The following is a 25,231-nucleotide window of genomic DNA, read 5'->3' as shown; positions in this document are numbered from 1 at the left end:
CTCGCTAACTAGCGAGGGGGTAGTAATCCCTCGTTAAAATTCTAATGGCTCGTCATTTCAGCTACGCCGAAGTAATACCCATATTAAATAGCGTGGTTTGTATTTCAGTTACGGAACAAACTTAAATTTGTTCAACAATAAAACTAAAAATAAAAGACTATTCAGCATAGAAACTTAAAATACCAGAATGAATTCAGTTACAATCTGTTGCATATTGAGACAACAACAAATTAATATAAATGAATAGAATACTGTCAAGATGAACCAGGCTATTAAGAAAATGAGGCTTTCACTAAATTAAAAAAAAAAAATCCAATTCATACTACTAGACATGATGAGATTCATATCAGTACAAAATACAACTGAGTTCTAAGGTAGAAGTGTATTAGACAAGAGAGTGCTGCCAACGCTTCAACCATTGAAGCCACAGTAACTAGTATACCAAGCTAATGAAAAAAAAAACCAGCTTCGGGGAATGCCACCGCTTCACCTGAGCAAAAAAAAAAGGAACCGATTTCAAGGTCCTTTGCTTTAGCCTAACCACTGTGCCCAATACTCAAAACACTTTTCCCTAGATTCTTACATCAGGAGCTACACTGACTTAACCACAACTTGAGGACTGGTGATACCACTAACAAAAACAGAAAGGGGTTTAAAGTGATTAACTTACCTCACATTTCTGATCGCTGGAGGGAATAGAAGGCCTCATTGCAGCAAAGGAACGTCGCTTCAATTTTGGAGTAGTGTATGTGCCATTCACGTTACTAGTATCTATACAAATTTGTGATTTGCCCAAAATCGAAGGGGAGTTTTCTTCGGATAACTGACTTGTAGGAAGGGAGCTTTCTTCGGATAATTGACTTGTAGGAAGGGAGTTTTCTTCGGATAATTGACTTGTAGGAAGGGAGTTTTCTTCGGATAATTGACTTGTAGGAAGGGAGTTTTCTTCGGATAATTGACTTTTAGGAGGGGAGTTTTCTTCGGATAATTGACTTGTAGGAGGGGAGTTTTCTTCGGATAATTGACTTGTAGGAGAGGTGTTTTCTTTCTTGACTTTCACCCACTGAAATCCCAATTTCCTCTCTCTGTAAGGAACTGTTTGTCCGAGCGGCAATCTTCTCCTTACGTTTCCGGGCCTTCCATCCCATATAACTTCCTCGACAATTTCTAAGTCGTCATACAGCATTCTGCTGGCACGACCTTCTGCTCTGATACGAAAGCCACTGAATCCAGATTCACTTCCACTTGAGCTCAAGGACTTTGCGCTTTCAATTTTAGGCATATTGAAGCTCAGGGATTTCGTGCTTACAATCTTAGGAATGTTTCCTTCCCAGTCACTCTCACAGTCACTATCAGAAAGGACAAGTACTTCATAGTTTGATTCCATCATTCTTTGATTTCTGTAAATATAACATTATGTAATAAACATAATTAAAACAGATACTGTATAAGTAATCTGAGCATTTAGAAGCTCTTAGGTTTGACAAACAGCAATACAAGTATATTGCTAAATCATAAAATCTTCCAAAAAATGTTTTTAAATACAAAATTTTTTAAAAGTGATTTGTATTTTTCAAAGCTGTACAAACTCGAGTCCTTTAAATGTATTTTTTCAGCTCGAGATGAAGCAACCGTTCAAAATGTTGAAAGGGTAGTTAATAACGTGGGGAACGAAGGTGGCGGGTTGAAAGCTCTTCACTTGTGACCTCTCGGCTAAAAATCAAGCATCATAGGAGCAGACAAATCCCGAGTACCCTCCTACCCAGCCAGACAAGAAGGTACACTTATGTTCCTCTGGTGATTCATTCCTCCCAAGAATTGTTCTGTCCCATGGAAAGGACCGACAATGTAATAGAGGAACTTAGGAAAGAAGACTACAGTGGGGAAAGAATCTCAGGCACTGAGATGGAAGGAGTAAGGAGTACTTACACTACTCGTACTCTTCCCTCAGTTGAATGGGGAAGAGGAACGACCATGGCCCCGAGCCTCAAGAAGGTCCCTCTGACCCCAACTCTTGGGCTTCCACTTCATGCAAGAGCTCAATGATGGAGTACTTACACTCCTCATACTCTTCCCTCAGTTGAATGGGGAAGAGGAACGACCATGGCCCCGAGCCTCAAGAAGGTCCCTCTGACCCCAACTCTTGGGCTTCCACTTCATGCAAGAGCTCAATGATAGTCTCAAGTGGTGGCATCCTCTCAATTCGCTCTTCTGAAGTACCGCAGGTTGAAGGAGGAGCAAGTCTCATGTTCTGGCAGAAAGGGGATGGAGTGCCAAAGCTCCTCTAACAACTGGGGGATAAAAGTGGAAGTGGCCGTACACTCTTGTCCTCCTCTGGCTACTGGGATAGTCGGGGAACTCGTGGCACAACTCTTGGGGCCTGCAACAGCTGGCCGTAACACGGAGCCATGGCCCTGGAACCTGAAGCAAGGGACCAAATCCCAGTCCCACCTGGCTACTGTAATAGCCAGCAAACCCAAGCCATGACTCTGGGGGCATGCGGCAGGGCTGTACACCAATTCCACTCCACTACCGGAGTAACAGGACCCCAAGCCGGCACCCCAGAGCCTTGTCTAAACATGGGACTGTACACACCTATCCAGCATGACTACTGGGGTAGCTGAAGACTCAAGCTATTTCCTGGGTGCCTGAAGTGAGGGGCTGTGACTGGGAGCCACTCCACCGAAAGAGAGGAAGGAAACCTTTCTTGACAACAATGGCTGACTGGACTTCTTTGACCACCTGTTCATAGTACAAGTGTCACAGCAAGCCAGACGTCAAAGAGGATGACAAGGAAGAGGAGTTGGAGGAGGAAGAAGAATGAACATGTTTTTTCCTCTTTCCAACCTTAACCTCAAGCTCTACAAGCAAAGATACCAAAGTCTGAGCGACCAACAACAACAATGCATCCATGATGGGAGAAACCATAGGGGTTGCTCCAACAAGAACCACAAAATTGGGGAACTCTGTTATGGGGAAGGAGTAGGCACACTTACGGGATCCAAACCCCCAGGCACAAGGGTAGGGGGTAACGAAACAGGGGAAGGGGGAAAACAAGGGATGACTGTGTCAGAAGGGATACACAGGCAACACCCGGCACCGTTCAAGAGACAGAAAGCCCGATATTTTACCTGATACAGCCTACTTACAGAGAGAGACTCTTTCCATGCAGTAAACCCTTCCTCTGATTGTGTTTATAAGATGCATGGAATGAAAGTTTTTACTAGATTAGATTTGGTGCGGGGCTATTACCAGATGCCTCTGGCAGAGGGGAGCAGGCCCATTACCGCATTTTCAAGTACAAATTGTCACTTTCAATTTAAAAGGTTGAGTTTTGGTCTTGCTAATGCGCCTGCTGCCTTCCAAAGAGCGATGAATGTTGTATTGGCTGGTTTCGATCGACAGAAGGTGACTGTTTTTATAGATGATATTCTGATTGCGAGCGAGACTGTTGAGGAACATATGCAGTTGCTTGAGGCAGTGTTGAGGCGGTTAATTGAAGTTGGTGTGAAAATTAAGCTTGAGAAGTGTACATGGTTGTCCAGGGAGGTGGAATTTCTTGGGCATGTAGTGGGTGAATCTGGTATAAGGAAGAGTGACAAGTTTGTGAATAAGGTGCGAGAATTTCCACGTCCCCGGACTGTGCGTGAGTTGCGAGGTTTTCTTGGTTTGGTTGAGTTTGGGCGCAAGTTTGTTAGAGATTGTTCAGGTATAGGGAAGCCTTTGAATGAATGGACGGGTAAAAGGAATAGTACAAAATTAAAATGGGATGATCGGATGATAGAAGCGTTTGAAAGGTTGAAGGAAGAGGCCGCGAAAGACGTCACTTTGGCATTTCCAGACTACAGTGAAAATGCGAATATGCTAGAGTTGTATACGGATGCGAGTGGGGTTAGTATGGGTAGTTGTTTCGTTCAAATGCAGAGAGTAAATGGAGAAAAGCTATTGAGAGTAATAGCGTATGTTAGTAAAGCATTTAATAAAGCTGAGCGGAAGTATTCGACGATTGACAGGGAATTGGCTGCAATACGATTTTGTGTGAAAGCATTGAAAGTATTTTTGTATGGTGTAAAATTCATTGTGCGTACTGACCATCAGCCCCTAGTGTATATGATAAGGAAAGAGTGTGTGAATGCAAGGGTTGCTAGGACCATAGAGGATTTGAATGAATTTGATTCTAGGTTAGAATATGTACTGGGAAATAAGAATGTGATAGCAGATGCGATGTCGAGGATGCATGGGAGGATGGAAGATAAAGAGAGTAATCAGAATTCTGAAAGGTTGCCTGAAGGTTTAGTTGTGGAGCAGAGTTGTGAAGGGGAAGATATGGTATATAAGTGTATCCTAATGGGTTTAAGTAAGTTAATACAAGAGGGGTTAAATACGGAAATACCGGGTAGCGTAAGCGAGCTTAAAAGAAGGGTGATGAATGAAGTGTCAAAAGAAATGGTATATGAGGAGGAGAGTAGTGTACTAGAAGGGGAAGTATTATCAAAGATATTAATGGTGGTAAGCATGTTGTATGGTGTAACTGTGTATTTGTATTTTGGATGGAATCGACCGATGGAATATAGGGCAAGTAAGGAGAATGATAGGGAATATATCTTGAGGATGCAATGTAATGAGGAATGTTGCAAATTGTTGAGTGAGAAGGATAATGGTGCAAGTGACCTTAATCTAAGATATGATGGTATAGAGGACAGTGAATATGATGATGAACATATTGGTGAAGTGAGCGACAGAATTGAAAGGAGAGTAAATGTATGTATGCATGGTGTAAAAGGAAGGATGATGACATATGTGAATATAAATGAGAATGAATATTGTAGTTTAATTGATACGGGTGCTCAAGTGTCATTAGTAAATGAGTCGGTTATCAGGGAAATTGAGAGGTACAATTGGGAAGTGAAAAGACAGTGTACGAGTGTGAGAATTCATGGAATAGGTCAGGGAAGTTTACTTGTTTGGGAAGAAGTGAGGTTGAAGGTGAAACTAGGGAGTATGATAGTTGAACATAATTTTATTGTAATGGGAGAGAATGAAATGCCTAGTTGTTTTTTGATGGGAATAGATTTTTTGAGGTTGCACCATGTGTCAGTTGATGTTGGTAAGGGTTTGCTTTCAAAGAATGGCTGTAAGGTAATAGTAATTGAGGATAATAGTGTATTCATGGCGAATTTTGTTGGCATGATTGATATTGCAAAGAGTGAAGAAGATTTGTTAAGCAAAGAAGAGGTGGAAGAAATGCAAGGTGAATGTTTCGAAATAAATAGGTTACGTGAATGTATTTTAAATGGTATTAGGGTGGAAGAATGGCCGTGTGATTTGGAAGCGTATAAGAAAGTTGTTAAAAGATTTATTGTTTGTAAGAATATTGTGTATTTTTTGCATAGGGGAATGGATGAAGATATATATGTTCCTGTATTTCCAATGCATGCAGCTGTAAGTATGTGTATGTTAGTGCATGACAGGTATGGGCATATGGGGAAGAATAAATTGTGGGAATGCATGCGAGAGGGGTTGTTTACGCCTGGGTTGAGTCAAATTTGTAGGGATGTAGCGACTACTTGTGAGGATTGTCAGAAGGGAAAGTATCAGAGCATGCATGCAAGTCCGCCTGTTCTGAGGTTACGTATGAAAGAGCCATTTGAGATGTTTGTGATTGATTGTGTTTCGTTGCCTGTGACTGCGAGGAGACATGTGGGAATGATTATTATGGTCGATCATATGAGTAAGTTTGCGTATGCAGTACCCATCAAGAATAAAAAGAAGTGAGACTGTAGCGAGAATGGTAAGTCAAGTGATGTTGCCGATGAGTGTGTGTAAGCCTGCAAAAATGTTAAGTGACAATGGTCCGGAGTTTGTTGGATGGGTGTTTGAGCAGATGTTAAGAGAATGGGGCATTGAACATGTATATTCGACTCCGTATATGCCAAGTGCGAATGGTTTGGCTGAAAGGACGGTAAGAACCTTGACAGAAATTTTGCGGATGATGAGTAAATGTGATAATGATTGGGATTTATATGTTGGGCGTGCATTGTGGGCGTATAATGTGACGGTGCACAAGAGTACTGGTATGTCTCCGTGTAAGTTTGTGTTGAATTTTGAAAAGATAGTAAGACCGAGATTGAGTGTGTCCGAGAATGATAGAGATGTTTGGAAGAAAGCAAATGAGAGATTTGAAAGCTACAAAGTAGGAGAGAAAGTGTTAAAAGAAGTAATTGAAAAAGGAAGAATGAATGTCAATAAGGTACGTGATAAGTTTGAAGGTCCATATGAGGTGTTAGATGTTGGTTCTAGTTGGTTGAGTTATGTTTTAGGTAAAGTAAGTGTGGATGGTAGTGTGGAAAAGGTTAGGGCACACCACAATCAGTTGCGAAAATGGAAGGAGGTACCAAGATATATTCAGGAGAATGGTATGAATAAATGGCTGAAAACGAACAAGTATGAACCGAGTATGTGTGAGGCATTGGGTTTAGAAGATAAGCAATTGGTGTTAGTAGAGTATGGAAGGAAAAAGAAGTCTGAAAATTTCACTGGGAATAAAAGACAGGAAAATTTTGTAGTTGTTGGCGGGAATCAGAATAAGCAGGACAAGGGTGTAAATGTACAGGTGAGTATGGAAGATAAATGTATTAAAACAGATGAAACTTGGATGAGTATGAATGATACTTAAAGTGTGTGTGGTTTTTCGTTACATGAGGCAAGAGAACGTATGACGAACACGAGAATGAAAGATAGGAGAATGATAAGCAGTATGAATGATTCTTTTGTTAAAGTAGAAAATGGTTTAGATGTAATGGATGAATTGTTGACAGAAAACAGTGGGATTTTCGGGCCAGATGAAACTGAGGTAGATGACATAGTGAATGATATCTTAGACGAGCAGAACATAGACGGGAATAGTAATAGTACGTTGAATGAAAACGACATGGAAGAAGTGAATGAGAGAGTGCAGGTATATGAAGGCCCAGTTACTTGAAGCCGAGGCCCTGTTCCTGATTGCGACTGGGTAATGAGAAAATAGGTAAGTGTTGTGTGAGGATTTGGCAAAGTAAGGGGGGAGGAATGTTGAGGATTAATTTTATTTTAATTTATTTTTTTGTTTGCCAAAAAAAGAGAGAGAGAGAGAGAGAGAGAGAGAGAGAGAGAGAGAGAGAGAGAGAGAGAGAGAGAGAGAGAGAGAGAGAGAGAGTTTATTTGTTTTAGTTTTGTCAAAGAGAGAGAGAGAGAGAGAGAGAGAGAGAGAGAGAGAGGAGAGAGAGAGAGAGAGAGAGAGAGAGAGAGAGAGAGAATTTCATTTGCTTTAGTTTTGTTAGATCGCGCGTGCGCGAGAGAGTATGTGTTTGTGTGTGCGTGTGTTTGTGTGTTTGTGTGTCCGCGGTGCGCACCGAAGAACAAGGGTAGTTAGCGAATGATTGTTTGTAAGGGGAAAGACTGTCGGTATATTTGAGGTTGTTTGTTTACATTTTTTTAGCTAGGATAGGGCGGTGATGAATGTCTTGGGCGAAAGCATTGGATATTTGACTGTAGCAGGAGTCGGTTGTGATTTTTTGTTCATTGGCAGCCGGCTTTTAAGTGTTTTTCTTTTTTATTTTGGCAGGCCGTGATTCCTCCTTTGGGGAGAAGATTTATTTGAATTTGATTGGTGACGACCTGGCTTGTTTAAGGAATTTGATACGACTGCTCTTGGGATTGATCGCTTGTTAATGACCTGGATTGCGTTAATGAACCGGATTTGATTGTTCTTGTGCTATAGAATTATGACGATGATGATGATGATAGTGCTGATATAGACTGCCAATCAAGTGAGGCAGGTGTAGCAGATTGCCACAAAATTATCTGTCTGCCACCGATTGTTGCGTCTGCCAGAGAGTTGTGGCATTGGCCTGGAAGGACTGTTGGCCCTTGTGTGGATCAGAATTCCACACATAAACAAATATTGGTATTGGGGTGCGGGTAATTTTAAGTTTGTTAGGGTTTTATATGAATGGTGTTACGTTATTTTGGTATATTTATGAATTTAATGATTTGTTTTACGTGTAATTATTTTGGTTGTTGGTGGTTTCTATGTTAAGCTTACTTTGAATGCAGAATTTTTTGAGTTTTAGTTTGTGAGAAATATAGTTTTAAGGTCATGTTTTGTTTTTGTTGCCCTTCAGTCTAAGAGTCCAGTTTATGATAACGTCAGGGGAAAGTTTGTGTTGTGGAGACAATTGTCAGAAGTAAGATTCAAGGGTGTGGGGGTTGTTTTTGTTTACATCCCGCCACAATTCTAGTCCCAACTACGCTCAAAGTTGCAAGTTGATTCGCTAATATGTTTCCATTCTTTACTATATATTCATCATCATCATCTCCCACGACAACCGACGCAAAGGGCCTCAATTAGATTTTGCCCGCCGTCTCTATCTTGCGCTTTTAAATCAATATTTCTCCACTCATCATCTCCTACTTCACACTTCATAGTCCTCAGCCATGTAGGCCTCGGTCTTCCAACTCTTCTAGTGCCTTGCAGAGCCCAGTTGAAAGGTTGGTGAACTAATCTATCTCTTATGGAGTGCCAAAATCATGCCCAAACCATCTCCATCTACCCCTCATCATGATCTCATCCACATATGGCACTCAAGTAATCTCGCTTATAATTTAGTTTCTAATCCTGTCCTGCCACTTAACTCCCCAATATTCTTCTGGGGGCTTTGTTCTCAAATCTACAAAATCTGTTGGATATAGTTTCATTGTCATACCACGACTCATGTCCATACAGTAACACCGATCTCACTAAACTGATATACAGCCCCATTTTTATATGTAATTTCAGGCAATTTGATTTCCAAATTTTACTTAACCTAGTCATTGTCTGATTTGCTTTTCTCACTCTCAATAAACTTCATTTCTAAAGAACCTGTATTAGAGATCATAGTTCCTAAATATTTAAATGATCCCACCTCATTACAATATTCCTTTCTCCTTCCAATGACATTTCATCTTCAATTGCATATTCTGATCTCATCATCTGTCTTTCTTCTACAGTATATGAAAGATTTATTTCAACGTTGTTACTGTTCTTAGAACATTTTATCTTAATTGTTAATTACTTCTCTTACAATTCATTTATTTCCTTTTCTCACTGGACTATTTTCCCTGTTGGAGCCCTTGGGCTTGTAGCATCTTGTCTTTCCAACTAGGGTTGTAGCTTAGCAATAATAATAATAATAAATTATATAAAGATGCCAAAACAACCAAGGTAGGCGTCAAAGTTAAAAGACGATAATTTGAGACATGATCTTAAAATCAGATAACTGATTGTTTTACGGTTTTCGACTCTGATCATCTCAGTGGGAATCTCATACCCCAAAGATCATAGATTACTACCTTCTGTAATTACCACCAACGGGTCCCTTTACCGAGAATGCATTGGCTTGATTGGCGATTGCTGCCTCGTAGAAAATATATTGAGGGAAATGTCCCTCAACTATTCAACCTGGTCTTTGAATTTTTTTTTTATCTTAAGACATTGCAGGGCAATATTTTGTTTGCTATCACAACAGAAAAATTATTTGGTTAATATATTTTAATTACTAGCAAGATTAGGCTGGGAGGAACGTAGAGAGTAGAGGTCCCCTTTTTTGTTTTTGTTTCATTTGTTGATGTCGGCTACCCCCCAAAAATTATGGGGAAATGCCTTGGTATATGTATGTATGTACTAGCAAGATTTGAATTCGCTAGGAAATGGACAGGTGCTGGCTAGTTTGGTATTTTTCTTTAAATATCTAATGGGGGCCTGGGGCACAATAACATACATACTGGTCGATTAAAATGTGAAGTATATCTATAACACTAAAATAATTGTTTACATTTGAGAGACTGACGGCGAGTTATTGTGCATGCATTGATTACGATCGGTTTGGGGAGTTTTCTGTGTATTTACGATGACGGAATTATTACCTGGCTTTTTTTAACCAATTAGGAGTTTCCAAATATTTATGCACAAGTTCCTGGATGTTGTTCTACAAGTTTTTTCCACCCTCCCCTTCAGTTTCAACAACACTACCATCATGATAGGACGTCTCCAAGAGGGAAGTACAATCTATTTCGAAATTTACTGTAATTTAATCTATATTGGCAGTTGATTATGATGATAACGCTCTCCGTTCAGTGTATAGCTATTGTTGCTCATGCGAAAGTAAAAAATATTCCAGAAATAATGATTGACGGGGTTGGTGTGTGCAGAACATCCAAGTACCACTTGCCAGAACATAGGAGCAGTAAGATTGTTTATTTGCGAATGAAGCGAGCCACATCGAAGCAAAAACCATTAGGAGGGCATGAAGCTCTTCTAGGAGAAGGACACTCCAAAATCAAACCATTGTTCTCTATTCTTGGGTAGTGCCATAGCCTCTGTACCATGGTATTCCACTGTCTTGGGTTAGAGTGTTCTTGCTTGAGGGTACACTCGGGCACACTGTTGTATCTAGTTTCTCTTCCTCTTGTTTTGTTATAGTTTTTAAAGTTTATATAGGAAATATTCATTTTAATGTTATTACTATTCTTAAAATATTTTATTTTTCCTTATTTCCTTTCCTCACCGGGCTATTTTCCCTGTTGGAGCCCCTGGGCTTATAGCATACTGCTTTTTCAACTAGGGTTGTAGCTTAGCATTTGATGATAATAATAATAATAAGAGAATCATAGAAAATTGTGATATTTTAATTTTCATCCCCTTACATGAACCATATATTTTACCAACTGGTTATCTTCTATTTATTTAGCCTTTCTGACCATTATCATTGCAGCAAATCACTCATTCTTGGCATTTCCCCCACCCAAAAACAAACCCCGGTGTCTGACTGCTGTCACCCATAATTGACTTTTTAAGGGGGGGAACAAAAAATTCATGAACGGGTGGTTTGCCCCAATAATCAGGGTCAGAAGTGCATAAAAGACAAGATAGCGAGTAGGGAAAATATACCAATCATTTACTAATACATCAAAACCCCCATTTCAGGAAGCCAGTTGGGAAACAAAACACATTGAAACTTGGTCTTACATTACTGTAATCTCGGTGTTCATTAACCAACGAAATAAATGTCATTTTCAAATAAAAGAAGTTTTCCTACGGGAAAAATAGTATCTTTTATTAGAAACGGTGTCCTTACCGGAATCATCGTCGTCGTCAGTCGTCGTCGGCGCCCACTCGTGTCCGAGTATTGGGTTCTGTCGTTAGCCATCAGCCTCCTATCTATGGGGTGGGTGCTTATGCCTGATGTGGCTGTTAAGTCCTAGTCTGTGGTGGAAGAGTCGTGGACAGTGTTCACAAGGGAGGGTAGGTGGTGGACGGGGCTGTTCTAATCGCTCTCTCCTTCTTCTCCTCCTAGCCTCCTCATTTTGTCTCCTCCTCTCCTCGAAGTCCACAGTGCCATGGTGTACTGTACTTCTCCAGGTTTTCCTGTCCCTGGCTGTTTCTTCCCATGAGGAAGGATCGATGTTAGTTAGAGCTAGGGTGTGCTTTAGTTGATCTTTATAGCGCATTTTCGGGGCTCCTCGTGGTCTGGTGCCCTGGGTCAGTTCTCCGTAGAATATTTTCTTTGGGAGCCTAGATGGATCCATCCTATGCACGTGTCCTATCCAGCGGAGGCGGTGGTGGATGATGGTGGCCTCCACGCTGGTCAGCAAGGAACGTTCTAATACTTCAATGTTGGTGGTGTGGCTCTCCCAGGGGATTTTCAAGATCTGCCTCAGTTTCATTTATTGGAAGCGTTCTAGGTTTTTAATATCGTTTCTATATAGCGTCCATGTTTCACATGCATACAGGAGCGTGGAGAGGACTACTGCCCTGAACACCATTATTTTGGTGGTCATTGTCAGTGCGTGGTTGTTAAATACGCGGCAGTTGAGTCGGCCAAAGGCGGAGTGGGCTGCCCTGATCCTGTTCTCCACGTCCTTTTTGCTTGTGGGAGCTGTTGTTAGGATGCTCCCTAGGTAGGAGAACTGGTCCACCTGTTCTAACGGATGGTCATTCATTGTGATATTGAAGTTTGGGAGCATCAGTCCTGGTGGATGTTGGACGAGGGTCTTGGTTTTATCTGTGTTGACTTGCATCCCAAAACGTTCGTAGGCAGAGTTGTATGCATCAGCTAACGACTGCAGGTCCTCTGCCGTCTGACCTGGGGTGGCATTGTCGTCAGCATACTGCAGTTCTCGCACTGCACACAAGGTGGTCTTGGTTCTGGCGCGGAGTCTGGCGAGGTTGAAAGCGCCTCCATCCATGCGGAAACGTAGGTCGACTGAGGGTGTGTCTGGGGGAATCTCGTTGAGCATTGCTGCGGTGTATAGCGAGAAACACGTTGGGGCCAGAACACAGCCCTGCTTCAGGCCGCCGTTGATGGGGAATGGGTCTGAAAGAGAGTTCTGGTGGCAGACTCTCCCAACCATTCCGTCATGGAGGGCACTCACCAGCTTGATAAAATCGGGTGGGCAGCCATATCTTTTGAGGACAGCCCACATGGCAGGTCGAGGTACTTTGTCGAAGGCCTTTTTCAAATCCCAGAAGATGAACATTATGGGCTGTTGTTGTTCGAGGCTCTTCTCTTGTAGTTGTCGCGCACAGAAGATCATGTCTATGGTCCCGCGGGAAGGTCGAAAGCCGCACTGGGACTCTGGCAGGACGTCTTCTGCGAGAATAAGGAGGAGAATCCGAGCGAAAATCTTACTCGCTATGCTTAGTAGTGATATTCCCTGGTAGTTGTTACAGTTCTCCCTGTCTCCCTTCTTGAAGATGGTAATTATGTTTGCATCGCGGAAGTCACTGGGGAGGGTCTTGGTCTCCCATATTTTCAGTATAAGGAGCATCAAACGGTTCCTCAAACCGGGGCCACCGTGAGTGAGGAGCTCCAACGGGATGTTGTCTGGCCCTGGGGCTTTGCCGGGCTTCATGCGCTGCAGGGCCTTGTTGAAGTCATGGATGGAGGGTGGTAGTGCCATCCAGTGACGGACGGGATGCTGCGGGGTCATTCGCAGGAGATCATCTGGGGTGTCTGCTTGGTCATTGAGGAGGTTCTCAAAGTGAGACCTCCATCTGGCCAGGATGCCCTCGCTGTCGGTGATGGTCGTGGCCCCATCCGCGTCCTTCAGGCTGCCCACTGATGACCGTGTGGGACCGAATATTTCCTTTGTTGCTACATAGAAGCTGCGCAGGTCACGTTGGTCAGCGAAGCTCTGTATTTCTGCAGCTTTTCTTTGCCACCAGGTGTTCTGGGCTTCACGGATCCCTCTTTGGCAACCAGCTTCAGCCACCTTGTGAGCACATTTGTTAGCTGCTGTTGGTTGGTTTTCCAAAGTCAGGCGTGCTTGTCGTTTGGTTTCAATGAGAAGAGAGATGGTAGCATCATTCTCATCAAACCAATCCTGCCGTTTCTTGGTGGTGTAGCCTAGTGTTTCCTCCGCGGCACGGGCCATGGCGTTTCTGAGGGTGGTCCAGTGGTGCTCAACAGTGGCCTGACCCACGGGGTCTGCGAGGTGTTGTTCGCAGGCCTCCTTGTAGTTCTGTGCCACCTGTGGGTTGCGGAGCTTACTACAATCAAAGCGTTGGTGTGGTACGCTGTCAGGTGCCCTTCTGGGTGGTCGTAAGGTCGTCACGGAGAGTCGGGAGATGAGGAGTCTATAGTCCGTCCAGCAGTCGTCCGCTCCGGGCATGGATCGGGTGATGCGGACATCTCCTCGGTCTCTGGCTCTGGTCAGGACGTAGTCCAGGGTGTGCCAGTGTTTAGACCGTGGGTGTCTCCATGTGGTCTTTTGTCGTTTTGGTAACTGGAAGATGGTGTTGGTTACCACAAGTTGGCGTTCTGCACACAGACCCAGTAGGAGTTGGCCATTGGCGTTGCAATTTCCAATGCCATGGCGGCCGATGATTCCCTCCCACAGGCGATGGTCTTTGCCTACTCGGGCATTAAAGTCGCCAAGCACGAGCTTGTCATTTGCGGGCACTGCCTGGATGGTGCGGTCGAGCTGGGTGTAGAAGGCAGCTTTGTCATCATCGGTTGAGGTCATAGTCGGGGCGTAGACAGAGATCAGGGTGAGATGTCTGTCCCGCGTGATGGGGATGCGGACAGTCATCAGGCGCTCACTGATGGCCTTGGGAGCGAGGTTGTGCTGCTGCACTAGCTGGGAACGGATGGCGAAGCCGACACCGTGGATGCGAGGCTCCTCTAGGGCCTTGCCTTTCCAGAAGATGGTGTAGCCTGTTTCAGCTTCCCTGATGTTGCCCTCATAATCATAATAAACCAGAAAATATCAGTCTAAAAGGGGGATGCAGAGGGGTCCGTACTACACTAGGAGGATTAATACTACTGGAGATGCCCTGACTCAGAATTCTTTCCTGAACCCGTGAGGCCAGGGTTTGGCCAGATTCACCCCTTCAGACTGTCAAATCTCGATCCCGAGTTAATCCTCCGACAGCATACTGGTACTTAGTCTGTTTTACTCAAACCTTTGTTTATAGCCGATAACTATTTTCTTGAGCTATTTTATTAGCGATGGTCCCTTCCTGTGATGCTTTTATCAAAAAAAAAAAAAAAAAAAAATGTTAAACTTGTTGCTCAACTTATTGGTGAATCAGTTACAAACTCCTTGGAATAATGAACTACAGTAAAATCGTTGACCTTTGTAGCCGTCTATGGATGACATTGAACACAGCTTGTGATAATCTCACAACTGTTGTTACTGATTTTTGCCTAAAGGCAGGCAACTGATTTTTTTTCGTACAACCAAGAGCAGCACAGGAAGGAGCCATCGCTAATGAAAGCACAATAAGGGTTACTGTCTCTAAACAAAGGTCTGAATAGAACTGACTACAAATTCCAATACAGTGACAGAGATTAACTTGAAGGATCATGAACTGACAGTTTGAAGGGTAAAAACCTGGTTTCCCTTAATCCGGGTCAGGGCATCTCCAGTTATTTTTCCTCCAAGGTACTACATCCCCCCTGGTAGGTACGTAGGCAAGACTATAACTTCTAGGTTAGGGTAGGTGAGAACCTTAGGTCAAGGGAGGCTTGTAGTTGGTTGGGTTTTTTTATTAAAGTTACAGACGGGAAAAGCTTTCAAAGAAGAAGAAGAAGAAGAAGAAAAAAAAAAACAAGGTTTCTCCTATTGAAAAAGGCCTGTTTTCTTCAAAAATTAAACTTATTGATATCGCAATTAAATACTTAGTGAAATATCTATTTATCTATCTGTGAAATATCTATCTATCTATCTATATATATTCATTGATAAAGGGGGACCCCCAGTGGGAACCCATGGTTTTGGGTAGGGAAAACATAATTGGAAAACAGTATATAATGGTTGGTTGGGGCAGGCATAAACTTTCTTATTACTAGTCAGACCAACTTTCTCCATGGGAAAAATGTAGGTATGGCTACGGCTCTAGTTTAGGTCAGGTAGTGTTCTTGCGTTTATTAAAACATTAAAAATGTCGATATTTGTTTACAAGACCACACTCTCCATATACAGCCAAATTATACAAAGCTATTGCTTTCCTCTATTACTTTTTCATAATTTAAAACAATGCCACATGGGAAACTAGTAAAAATTATAAAAAAAAAACTTTAGAATTATTAAAAAAAATTGCCTGGTTCCCTCACTTAACGACCTGGAACTGACATCGTCAACAAAGTCAGCCAAACAGAAGTTCGTGATGCCAGCGTACATTTGATATATATTCGGAGCCTTTGTATATCAGTGGCCAGTTCTTCGCACGTTAATTGAAAATAGACATCAACTAACATAAACTTTCCCCCCTAACCTAATCTACGAGCCATGTCCTTACCTACTCACCTAATGCTAAGACCCCCTTACACTGTCGTATTTTAAGCTAGACATAATAATACATACAGGTGGCCGCTATCATACATACATCCCATATATTCAAAATAAATATATAATTGAATAAGGAGTAATTACTCAATAGGGTAACTATTTGTAAATTGTATATTTTCTGGACACTTGAGTAATTACTCCATTTTTAATCTCGTATAAGTTTTCAGTATACATCAAATGTACGCTGGTATCACGAACTTCTGTTTAGTCGACTACGTTGACGATGTCAGTTCCAGGTCGTTAAGAGAGGAATCCAGTCTAGTTGTTTATAGTTCTATAGTTTTTTTTTAATTTTAACTTGTTTCCCATATGTCCATTGGTTTTAAATTATGAAAAAGTAATAGAGGAAAACAATAGCTTTGCTCTTTAGGGGTGTAAGACAGCGGCCACCAGTATGTATTATTATGGCTACCTTAGAATACGGCAGTGTAAGGGGGGGGGGCGCGAGGGGGGAGGGCGCAAGGGGGCCATTCCCCCCCCCCCCCCCCCCCCCCCCGTAGGTATGTAGGTAAGGACACAGCTTGTAGGTTAGGTTAAGGGGCTAAAGTTTAGGTCCATTTTTAATCAATGTATGAGGAACTAGCCGGTGATGTACAAAGGCTCCGCTCTTTAGATATAAAAAGCATGGTCTTATAAGCAAATACCAAAATGTCTTAAATTCATAAAAATGGGTTTCCCCCAATCATAGGCATCAGAACTGTTCAAAAGACCTACAAATATACCTCACAAACTTTAAATTTTCTTCATTAGGAATATTGTACTATAGTAAAGGTTCACAGATGGTAGCCTTATTTTTGTTTAAGACATTGTCTGAGAATTTTCGTCCCTTGCAATTACCTTATCAAAGTTAATCTGCCTGACATGAATGTGGACATGTCCTAGACCTTTGTCCTACAGTTTAATACAAATGACAATTGCATATATGATATATGAATGATGAAAATACGAGACTACGTGAACGGCCATTTTCATTCATGTTGGCGTTACCAAGCATCAAGTTCTTTTAACTTAGATTAAAACTTAATCAATAATGTCAACAATAGGAAATTAACTCAGAAACAAGGTACGATGCTTACCAAACGCATTTGGACACGGACTTCTTTCGAACCACTTAAAGAATAAAAGTTTTAGACTAAATTAGTGAAGGCACCACACCGCAGTCAAACGGAACAGCGGGAAACGGACAGCAAGCAAAAATTCCCCAAACTCATAATAAAAATCCCCAAAACAACGCAAAAAATCCCTATTTCAAAATCCCTATTTCAACATATTTTTGTTCTGATCATGTAGGCTTTGCTAATATATAAATTAATCGCTATACTTCATGTAAGTGCAATTAAACTAATTGCAATAATATAAATGTTCACTCATCCGTTTTTTTTCTTCACAGAAAATTTAGAAAATTTGTACAGCATACCCACCTCAGACACCGAAAATCCCCAAATCTAGGGATATATCTCCATATCTTGGGAAAACAGGCAACAAGTGACCGGCAGCGTTGCCATTTCTAATTTTCGAAAAAGCACTGCAGCAGCTTCCAAAAAACGCGCCAGAAATGCGCTATAAAAGAGAGAGAGAGATTATATTTAATTATTAAAATGAAAACGATTATTTTAAATTTAAAATATCAATGAAAAATAAAAGTGGCATAAACTTTGACCCTTAAAATGTGTCACGGGTCAGCTATGGGGATTCACTAATCGGATTTGGCCAGTAAAGGAACCCCCTGCTGGGAGGGGTCCCTAGGGAATGCTGATAGGAAACCATGGAATAAGAAAAGGAAACCGGGTAAGAACTAAGAAAAACAAATAATTAAAGAAAGGCTGTAAAGGTAGAATTTAAAAAAGTAATACAATTTTTTAAAAAATAATAATAAAATTACTATTGTAAGCGACGAATCCATGGATTGGGTTATTATTATTATTATTATTATTATTATTATTATTATTATTATTATTATTATTATTATTATTATTATTATTATTATCTCAATATATCCCAAAGATGATGTCAAAAATATAATGGGATGAGAAGGTATATGTACTATGATGTAGGAAATTTTATAGACTTCACAGGTTATTTTAAAATGCCATAGTAAATTCTTAATAGATATAAGATTCACATGAATCTTTTTTAAAACAAATTAATAAATCAATAAGATGAAATTATAGTAAATCAATCACTTTTCTATAGAGTAAATAAAAAGATATTCTTGTTTATCAATTCGAGTTCACTAAACTCTGGAATGTCATTCTTTATAGATATAAGATTCAGATGAATCATTTTTAAAAACAAATTAATAAATCAATAAGATGAAATTATAGTAATTCAATCACATTTCTATAGAGTAAATAAAAATATCTTGTTTATCAATTCGAGTTCACTAAACTCTGGAATGTCAAAGTTCAAACTTTGGTCTTCCCAGGGGAATAAGGCAGTCTTATTGACACTGGGCAAAGGATACAATGGCAGGTCATTTGAAGGGTCACAAATGCTTGACCTGAAAGCTAGGCTTACTCCTCCTAGTACCCATCCTTTTTGTAAACAACCCAGGAAATATCCTTACACTATCCTACTTGAATATCTATCATTTTACTAAATATTTCTTTTTTCATTTATTATTATTATTTGCTAGTTCTTTTACTGAGTTTTTTTTTTTGCTTAATATCTACAGTTTTTTTCAATGTATATACCATTAGCTTTCATATACCATCTTTCCTTATCATATAAATATGCATTTCCATTTGTTTTTAGGTTAAGATTCTCATTTATATGTATCTATTTGTATACATATGATTATGTATATGTATGCGTACATTTTGTATATCTATATCCATATTTACTTTATTTTCTATTTTTACTTAATTGATGATATTATCTTGTTGTATTATTGCCCGAAGAGCTCTGCTCCACATGGGCTTGGACTGAGTCTTTTTTTCTTTTTGTAAATCTTTGAATGTAAATATCTTTTGTCCAATAAACATTATTATTATTATCATTATTATTATTATTACAATCGTAATTGGAAAAGCAGGATGCTATAAGCACAGGGGCTCCAACATTATGATTTCAAATTATTTTATGGACAATATCTATCTTTTAACTCAATAATTGTTTTGTATAAAGTTACATGATAATCATAATTTCTTATGTGTTAATTTAAAGATAAGGCCAGGTAATGTATCGTCTGATTTATTATAGAAATAGATTTACCGTAGCTTGAGAGTACACCCAGGCACACTATTCTATCTGATTTTTCTGCCTCTTGTTTTGTTAAAGTTTTTATAGTTTATATAGGAAATATTTATTCTAATGTTGTTACTCTTCTTAAAATATTTTATTTTTTCCTTGTTTCCTTTCCTCACCGGGCTATTTTCCCTCTTGGGGCCTCTGGGTTTATAGCATTCTGCTTTTCCAACTAGGGTTGTAGCTTATCAAATAATAATAATAATACTATATTGAAAGATATGAATGCTATTAACAAACACAGACTGGCGTCTCAGGTTAGCGTCCATGGCTTGGTATCCTTTATCTATAGGCCTAGGGGCCCAGGGGGTCCTCTCAAATATCAGTTGTTTACAAAGGAAGCTTAGTCGGGTTGTCTTTTAGTCAATAAGATCGATTTTTCATTGACATTCAAGGTTTCTGCGGCCTTATATCTCTTGGTTAACTATAGTTTCTAATTTGTTTCCAAAATATCAGAAAAATTCGAATATACACATATTCAGTGTTTCCTTTAATGGACAAAGTCATAGACAATAGAACGAGGTCAATAAATTAACTTAAATTAAATTAATAAAAGACTGAAGGACATATTCCTCCTACCAAGTTGTTCCCAACTATCTCAGCCACTATATTGATATAATATTGATAAAGTTAACATTATTTAATTAAAGTAAATCAAAATATTGTGAAATGCAATTAGTTTATCATATATAATAATATACTAAATTTCGCGCTAGATTTTTCCAAAACGCGTTAAATAGGATAAAAGACGCGCTAGACTTTCGAGAAACTCGCCAAATCTAGCGTGAAAGTCGCTGAAATGGCAACTATGGTGACCGGACAGCATCCGTCGGCTTGTCTAAACGCGATATGAGATTCCAGTCAAGCTCAATATATGATTTCGTTATTACCTTTGTAACGGCTCCTCTGTAAATTTTTTGTGTTTCTTTTATATTATTATTATTATTATTATTATTATTATTATTATTATCATTATTATTATTATTATTATAACTATTATTATTACAAACTCAGCTACAACCCCAATAGAAAAAGCAGGATGCTAAAAGCAGCGAGGAAAGGAAATACGGAAATAAATAAACTACAAAAGAAGTAATGAACAATTAAAATATATTTTAAGAATCGTAACCACAGTAAAATAAATCTTTCAACTACAAACTATTATTACTTAAAAAAGAGGAAGAAAAATAAGATAGAATAATGTTCCCAAGTGTACCCTTAAGCAAGAGAACTCTAACCCAAGACAATGGAAGACCATGGTACAGAGGCTGTGTCACTACCCAAGACTAGAGAACAATGGTTTGATTTTGGAGTGTCCTTCTCCTAGAAGAGCTGCTTACCATAGCTAAAGACTTTCCTCTACCCTTACCGAGAGGAAAGTAGCCACTGAACAATTACATTGCAGTAGTTAACATATTTCGATTAATATTTCTTTTTGGGTTTCCACAATTCTTAAACATTTCTATATTTAAACATATTCTTTTTTATATATTTAACAGCACTAGACTATTAGTTTCAATATGAATTTATATTGCCTCTTGTAGAGATCTGTATAGAAAAAGTATACTATTGCTAGAAACAGAAACAGAAGAATATATATATATATATATATATATATATATATATATATATATATATATATATATATATATATATAACTATTAATTTCAAGTAGTGTTAATCCAGACAAGAAATATTAAACGAAGTTAAAAGAAAAGGAAAACAGATAATGGGATTTTTACGCTGATTATTAAAAAGTGTTTTCTCTCTCTCTCTCTCTCTCTCTCTCTCTCTCTCTCTCTCTCTCTCTCTCTCTCTCTCTCTCTCTCTCTCTCTCTCTCTCACGCAAATAATAACTAGAGATTTAGATAAAAGAGCAGTGTCATATGAGAACATGAAGCAAGAATTGCAGAGTTGGAGAACTATATCTGAAAGAGTTGTTGATTCAGCAGTTTTATCCAGGTCACCTCACTGAGAACGTTGCTAATTTAGCTAAATTTTGAATCAATTAATACTTAAAACAATGACGGTCCCAAAAATGAGGAAATGACTTAGCCTTTAAAGTTGAGGAAAACAAATCTATTAATAATCAGATAAAAAATAAGCTTCAACTAAAATTACTATTGGGAAAAAATAAGTAAAAAAAAAAACTCTAAGATTTAACAATTACATTTGAAAAAAAAATCTATTAATAATTAGATAAAAATAAGCCTCAACTAAAATTAACGTTGGGAAAAAATAAGTTGAAAAAAACCTTTAAGATATAACAATTACATTTGAAAAAAAAAAATCTATTAATAATCAGATAAAAATAAGCTTCAACTAAAATTAATATTGGGAAAAAATAAGTTGGGAAAAAAACCCTATAAGATATAACAATTATTGATATGAGATATGAAAATGATATTGTAACATTTACTGAAATAAGATGATTGCTCATACCGAGACAGAAAAATTGATTGAATAGAACAATAAATTATTATATGCAATATAGTCAGTGATGAAGAGAATTTAGTATATTTTTCTCTCAGAGCTCAAATGGATAACGTAGTAAAAACACAGTAACAGGTTGCTGTGGCCTGATTAGTAACTCTCTGCCTGATGTTTGCTAGTCCAGGGTTCGAGTCCCGCTCAGACTCGTTAGTGCCATTAGTGTCTGCAACCTTACCATCCTTGTGAGCTAAGGTTGGGGGGTTTGGGGGAGCCTATAGGTCTATTTGCTGAGTCATCAGCAGCCACTGCCTGATCCTCCCTGGTCCTAGCTTGGGTGGAGAGGAGGCTTTGCAACCTTACTATCCTTGTGAGCTAAGGTTGGGGGGGTTTGGAGGAGCTTATAGGTCTATTTTCCGAGTCATCAGCAGCCACTGCCTGGCCCTCCCTGGTCCCAGCTTGGGTGGAGAGGAAGCTTGGGCGTGATCATATAATATAAGCAGTCTCTAGGGCATTGTCCTGATTGCTAGGGCAATGTCACTGTCCCTTGCCTCTGCCATTCATGAGTGACCATTAAGCCTTTAAACACTGGATATCGCCTTAAGAAATATTATTATTGTAAAGAATTATCTGGATGAATATTTTGTAAAGAAACTTCTGATTAACTGTGTTAATACTAGAGCTAACCACTGTAACTCTACATATTACAACTTACCCTAATTGCAACTTAAGAAATTACATTAACTTAAAGGGGAGCAAAATTGACATAAGGTTTCCCATCCCAAGAAAAAAATATCTCTGTACTACGTGAATTACACTGGCTGCCCATTAAAGCTACATTAGATTTTAAGATATGTGCAATGGCTCATCAAATTATCAGAACCAGACATCCAAAATATTTTTTGGGCTCAAGCCATGACGTCCTAATGGAAGGTTCCTTTAGTAGCTTCCCAAGGGTATATATGACTACAGTGATATTCCCAGAGAATCAAACCAAAGGTTTCACAGAATTCTAACTTCTGGCGCGAGTACCCTTAAGATTACTCTCAAGGGTATCGTTTATCATCAGGGGACGTATTCTTGACACGCCACATGGCAATCTGCACCCCGAATAGCCTTTACGCCTCGAGGGGGAATACGTGGCAGAATAGAAGGGTAACCGCAACAAAGATTACCCTGGTTCCCCTACTACAATCGTATCACAACCGCGCCAACTCCCTCTGGCGGTCATTCCTTTATCTGTAGCGACTCGCTACGGTGGTGTTCCCTGTTGATCGACATCCAAAATATTTAAGAGGCCTGCTACACATCATGCAGCCAACAAATTTTAACACTTTAATACTTACAGATGGTTTCAAGACTTTCTTTGCTTCGCTCTCTTTCTACATAAATTGGTGCCCTGTATTTCAAAAGCACAGTATTTCTCTAATTGCATCTTTTTTTCAAGAAGTACATGTTCACCCTGAAGATTACTACCTTAACTTGGCTATGAATATAGCGAGCTTGAAGCAGGGCACCAGCCACCCGTTGAAATACTACCCCTAGTCACTAGCCAGACAGTACTATATATTGAATCCTTCTCTCTGGTTATGGCTCATATTTCCTTTGCCAACACATACACTGAATAGTCTGGCCTACTCTTTACATATTCTCCTCTTTCCTCATACACCTAACACTGAGATTACCAAATAGTTCTTCACTCAAGGGGTTTACTACTGCACTGTAATTGTTCAGTGGCTACTTTCCTCTTGGTAAGGGTAGAAGAGAGACTTTAGCTATGGTAAGCAGCACTTCTAGGAGAAGTACCCTCCATAATCAAACCATTGTTCTCTAGTCTTGGGCAGTGCTATAACCTCTGTACCATGGTCTTCCACTGTTTAGGAGTAGAGTTCTCTTGCTTGAGGGTACACTATTCTATGTTACTTCTCTTCCTCTGGTTTTTTGAAGTTTTAATGGTTTTTATATGAAAGATTTATTTCATTGTTGCTACTGTTCTTAAAATGTTTCATTTTAATTACTTCTCTTGTAGTTTATTTATTTCCTTTCCTCACTGGGCTATTTTCCCTGTTGGAGCCCTTGGGCTTATAGCACTTTGCTTTTCCAACTAGTGTTGTAGCTTTGCAAGTAATAATAATAATAATAATAATAATAATAATAATAATAATAAAAGGTCATAAATATCATTTGTGCATGAACACTCCACAAACATTTATGGCCATACTCCGAGTTAAAGACAGATACCAAGCTTCTTACCATATGTTATTTGGACATCTTTATATGTGCTAATGGCATAGAGTACAAATAAACATCCTATATTTCATTTTGCAATTTTTACTCTATGATACTTTTCTCCCAGATTTAACAACTCTATTCCTTTTGTAAATTACAATCTGCATACTTTTTACTTCAATGCTTTACATTATAAATAGGTCTTAAATTTCTGTTTTAACCCTTTTACCCCCAATGGACGTACTGGTACGTTTCACAAAACTCTTCCCTTTACCCCCATGGACGTACTGGTACGTACTTGCAAAAAACTGCTATTTAAATTTGTTGGCATATTTTTGATAACTTAATGAGAAACTTCAGGCATTTCCCAAAAGAATGAGACCAACCTGACCTCTCTATGACGAAAATTAAGGCTGTTAGAGCAATTTAAAAAAAATATATTGCAAAATGTGCTTGGAAAAGAAAATGCCTGGGGGTTAAGGGTAGGAAAGTTCCAAATAGCTTGGGGGTAAAAGGGTTAAAATAAGCACACTTTCAATATACTGTATCATATTTGTCCAGGTGCCATGTATTGTATTAAGTTTTAAATGTTTTATACTTCTATTTCTCTATACAGTATAAATGCATCTGAAGCATTATGTTTTCTACCTGATTGATGGGACAGTACTTGTACTTTTCTGTATATCTAAAGCCCTGTCCACACAATCGAGCATGCCCGACGGGCAAACAGTGATACCAGGCCACAATAGTCAGTGAAAATGAGGGTTGATGACGTCAGAAGCGGGAAAACTAAAGCCAGGGATCTGGCAACACTGTATGATGCCAGATCCCTGTCTGTGGTTTTCCCGCTTCTGACGTCATTAACCCTCATTCTTACTAACTATTGTGGTCTGGTATCACTGTTTGCCCGTGGGGCATGCTCGATCGTGTCGACAGGGCTTTATACATATTCCGGTGGCATATTAGCAGTCAATCTTTATCTCTTTGGATGCAAGAGTATTGTGTACCTAAATGATCATTCATCCAATTTTAATCAACTTCTGTTAGTAACAATATACTGATAATTATTAGTAACAATCTCATTGAAATTGTTAAATTTCATAAGAAAAAAAAAAAAAAGGGGCAAATATAGTTTATTGATTAGAGTCAAGGTAATTGCTAAAGAAACCATTAACAAAGGATGGTGTATTAGCTTTAAACAATGTAAAAATATTAAGTGCGATATACCTTTAGTTAGGAAACTTAAGATAGGAGTAATTTGTCAAAGTAATCAAGTTAAATGAATATTGTTTCTATCATATCATAAATGTATAAAAACAAATTTACTGTATTCAGAAAGCATATACTGTTAATCACCACTTATCCCTTATTTCAAAAGCAAAGAGGACAAGTCTAGGAAAGCCAGTTGCAAACATTCTTAAATACTTTTTGAATACATAGGCTACATGTTTAT

At 39.2% G+C, this 25,231-nt stretch overlaps 1 protein-coding gene across 4 annotated transcripts in view; it reads right to left on the bottom strand.

Moving 5' to 3' along the window:
* The window catches only part of LOC137620500 (DNA (cytosine-5)-methyltransferase 3C-like), a 102,991-nt gene extending 85,935 nt beyond the window's left edge, over positions 1 to 17,056 (bottom strand). For 3 of the 4 annotated variants that reach the window (XM_068350678.1, XM_068350680.1, XM_068350679.1), the window contains exons 1-2: positions 16,950 to 17,056; positions 671 to 1,400 (exon numbers count right to left, since the gene is read on the bottom strand). In XM_068350678.1, coding sequence (XP_068206779.1) covers positions 671 to 1,390 — 720 coding nt within the window. In that variant the 5' untranslated portion in view covers positions 1,391 to 1,400; positions 16,950 to 17,056. The remainder of the gene's footprint in view (positions 1 to 670; positions 1,401 to 16,949) is intronic. The other variant, XM_068350682.1, reaches the window with a different exon arrangement.
* Between the last annotated feature and the right edge of the window lie 8,175 nt (positions 17,057 to 25,231).

The sequence above is a fragment of the Palaemon carinicauda genome, chromosome 27 (assembly GCF_036898095.1).
Source record: "Palaemon carinicauda isolate YSFRI2023 chromosome 27, ASM3689809v2, whole genome shotgun sequence".
Taxonomy (NCBI): Eukaryota; Metazoa; Arthropoda; class Malacostraca; order Decapoda; family Palaemonidae; genus Palaemon; species Palaemon carinicauda.
Note: the sequence above shows the minus strand (reverse complement) of the source record. Positions and strands in the feature narration are given on the sequence as shown.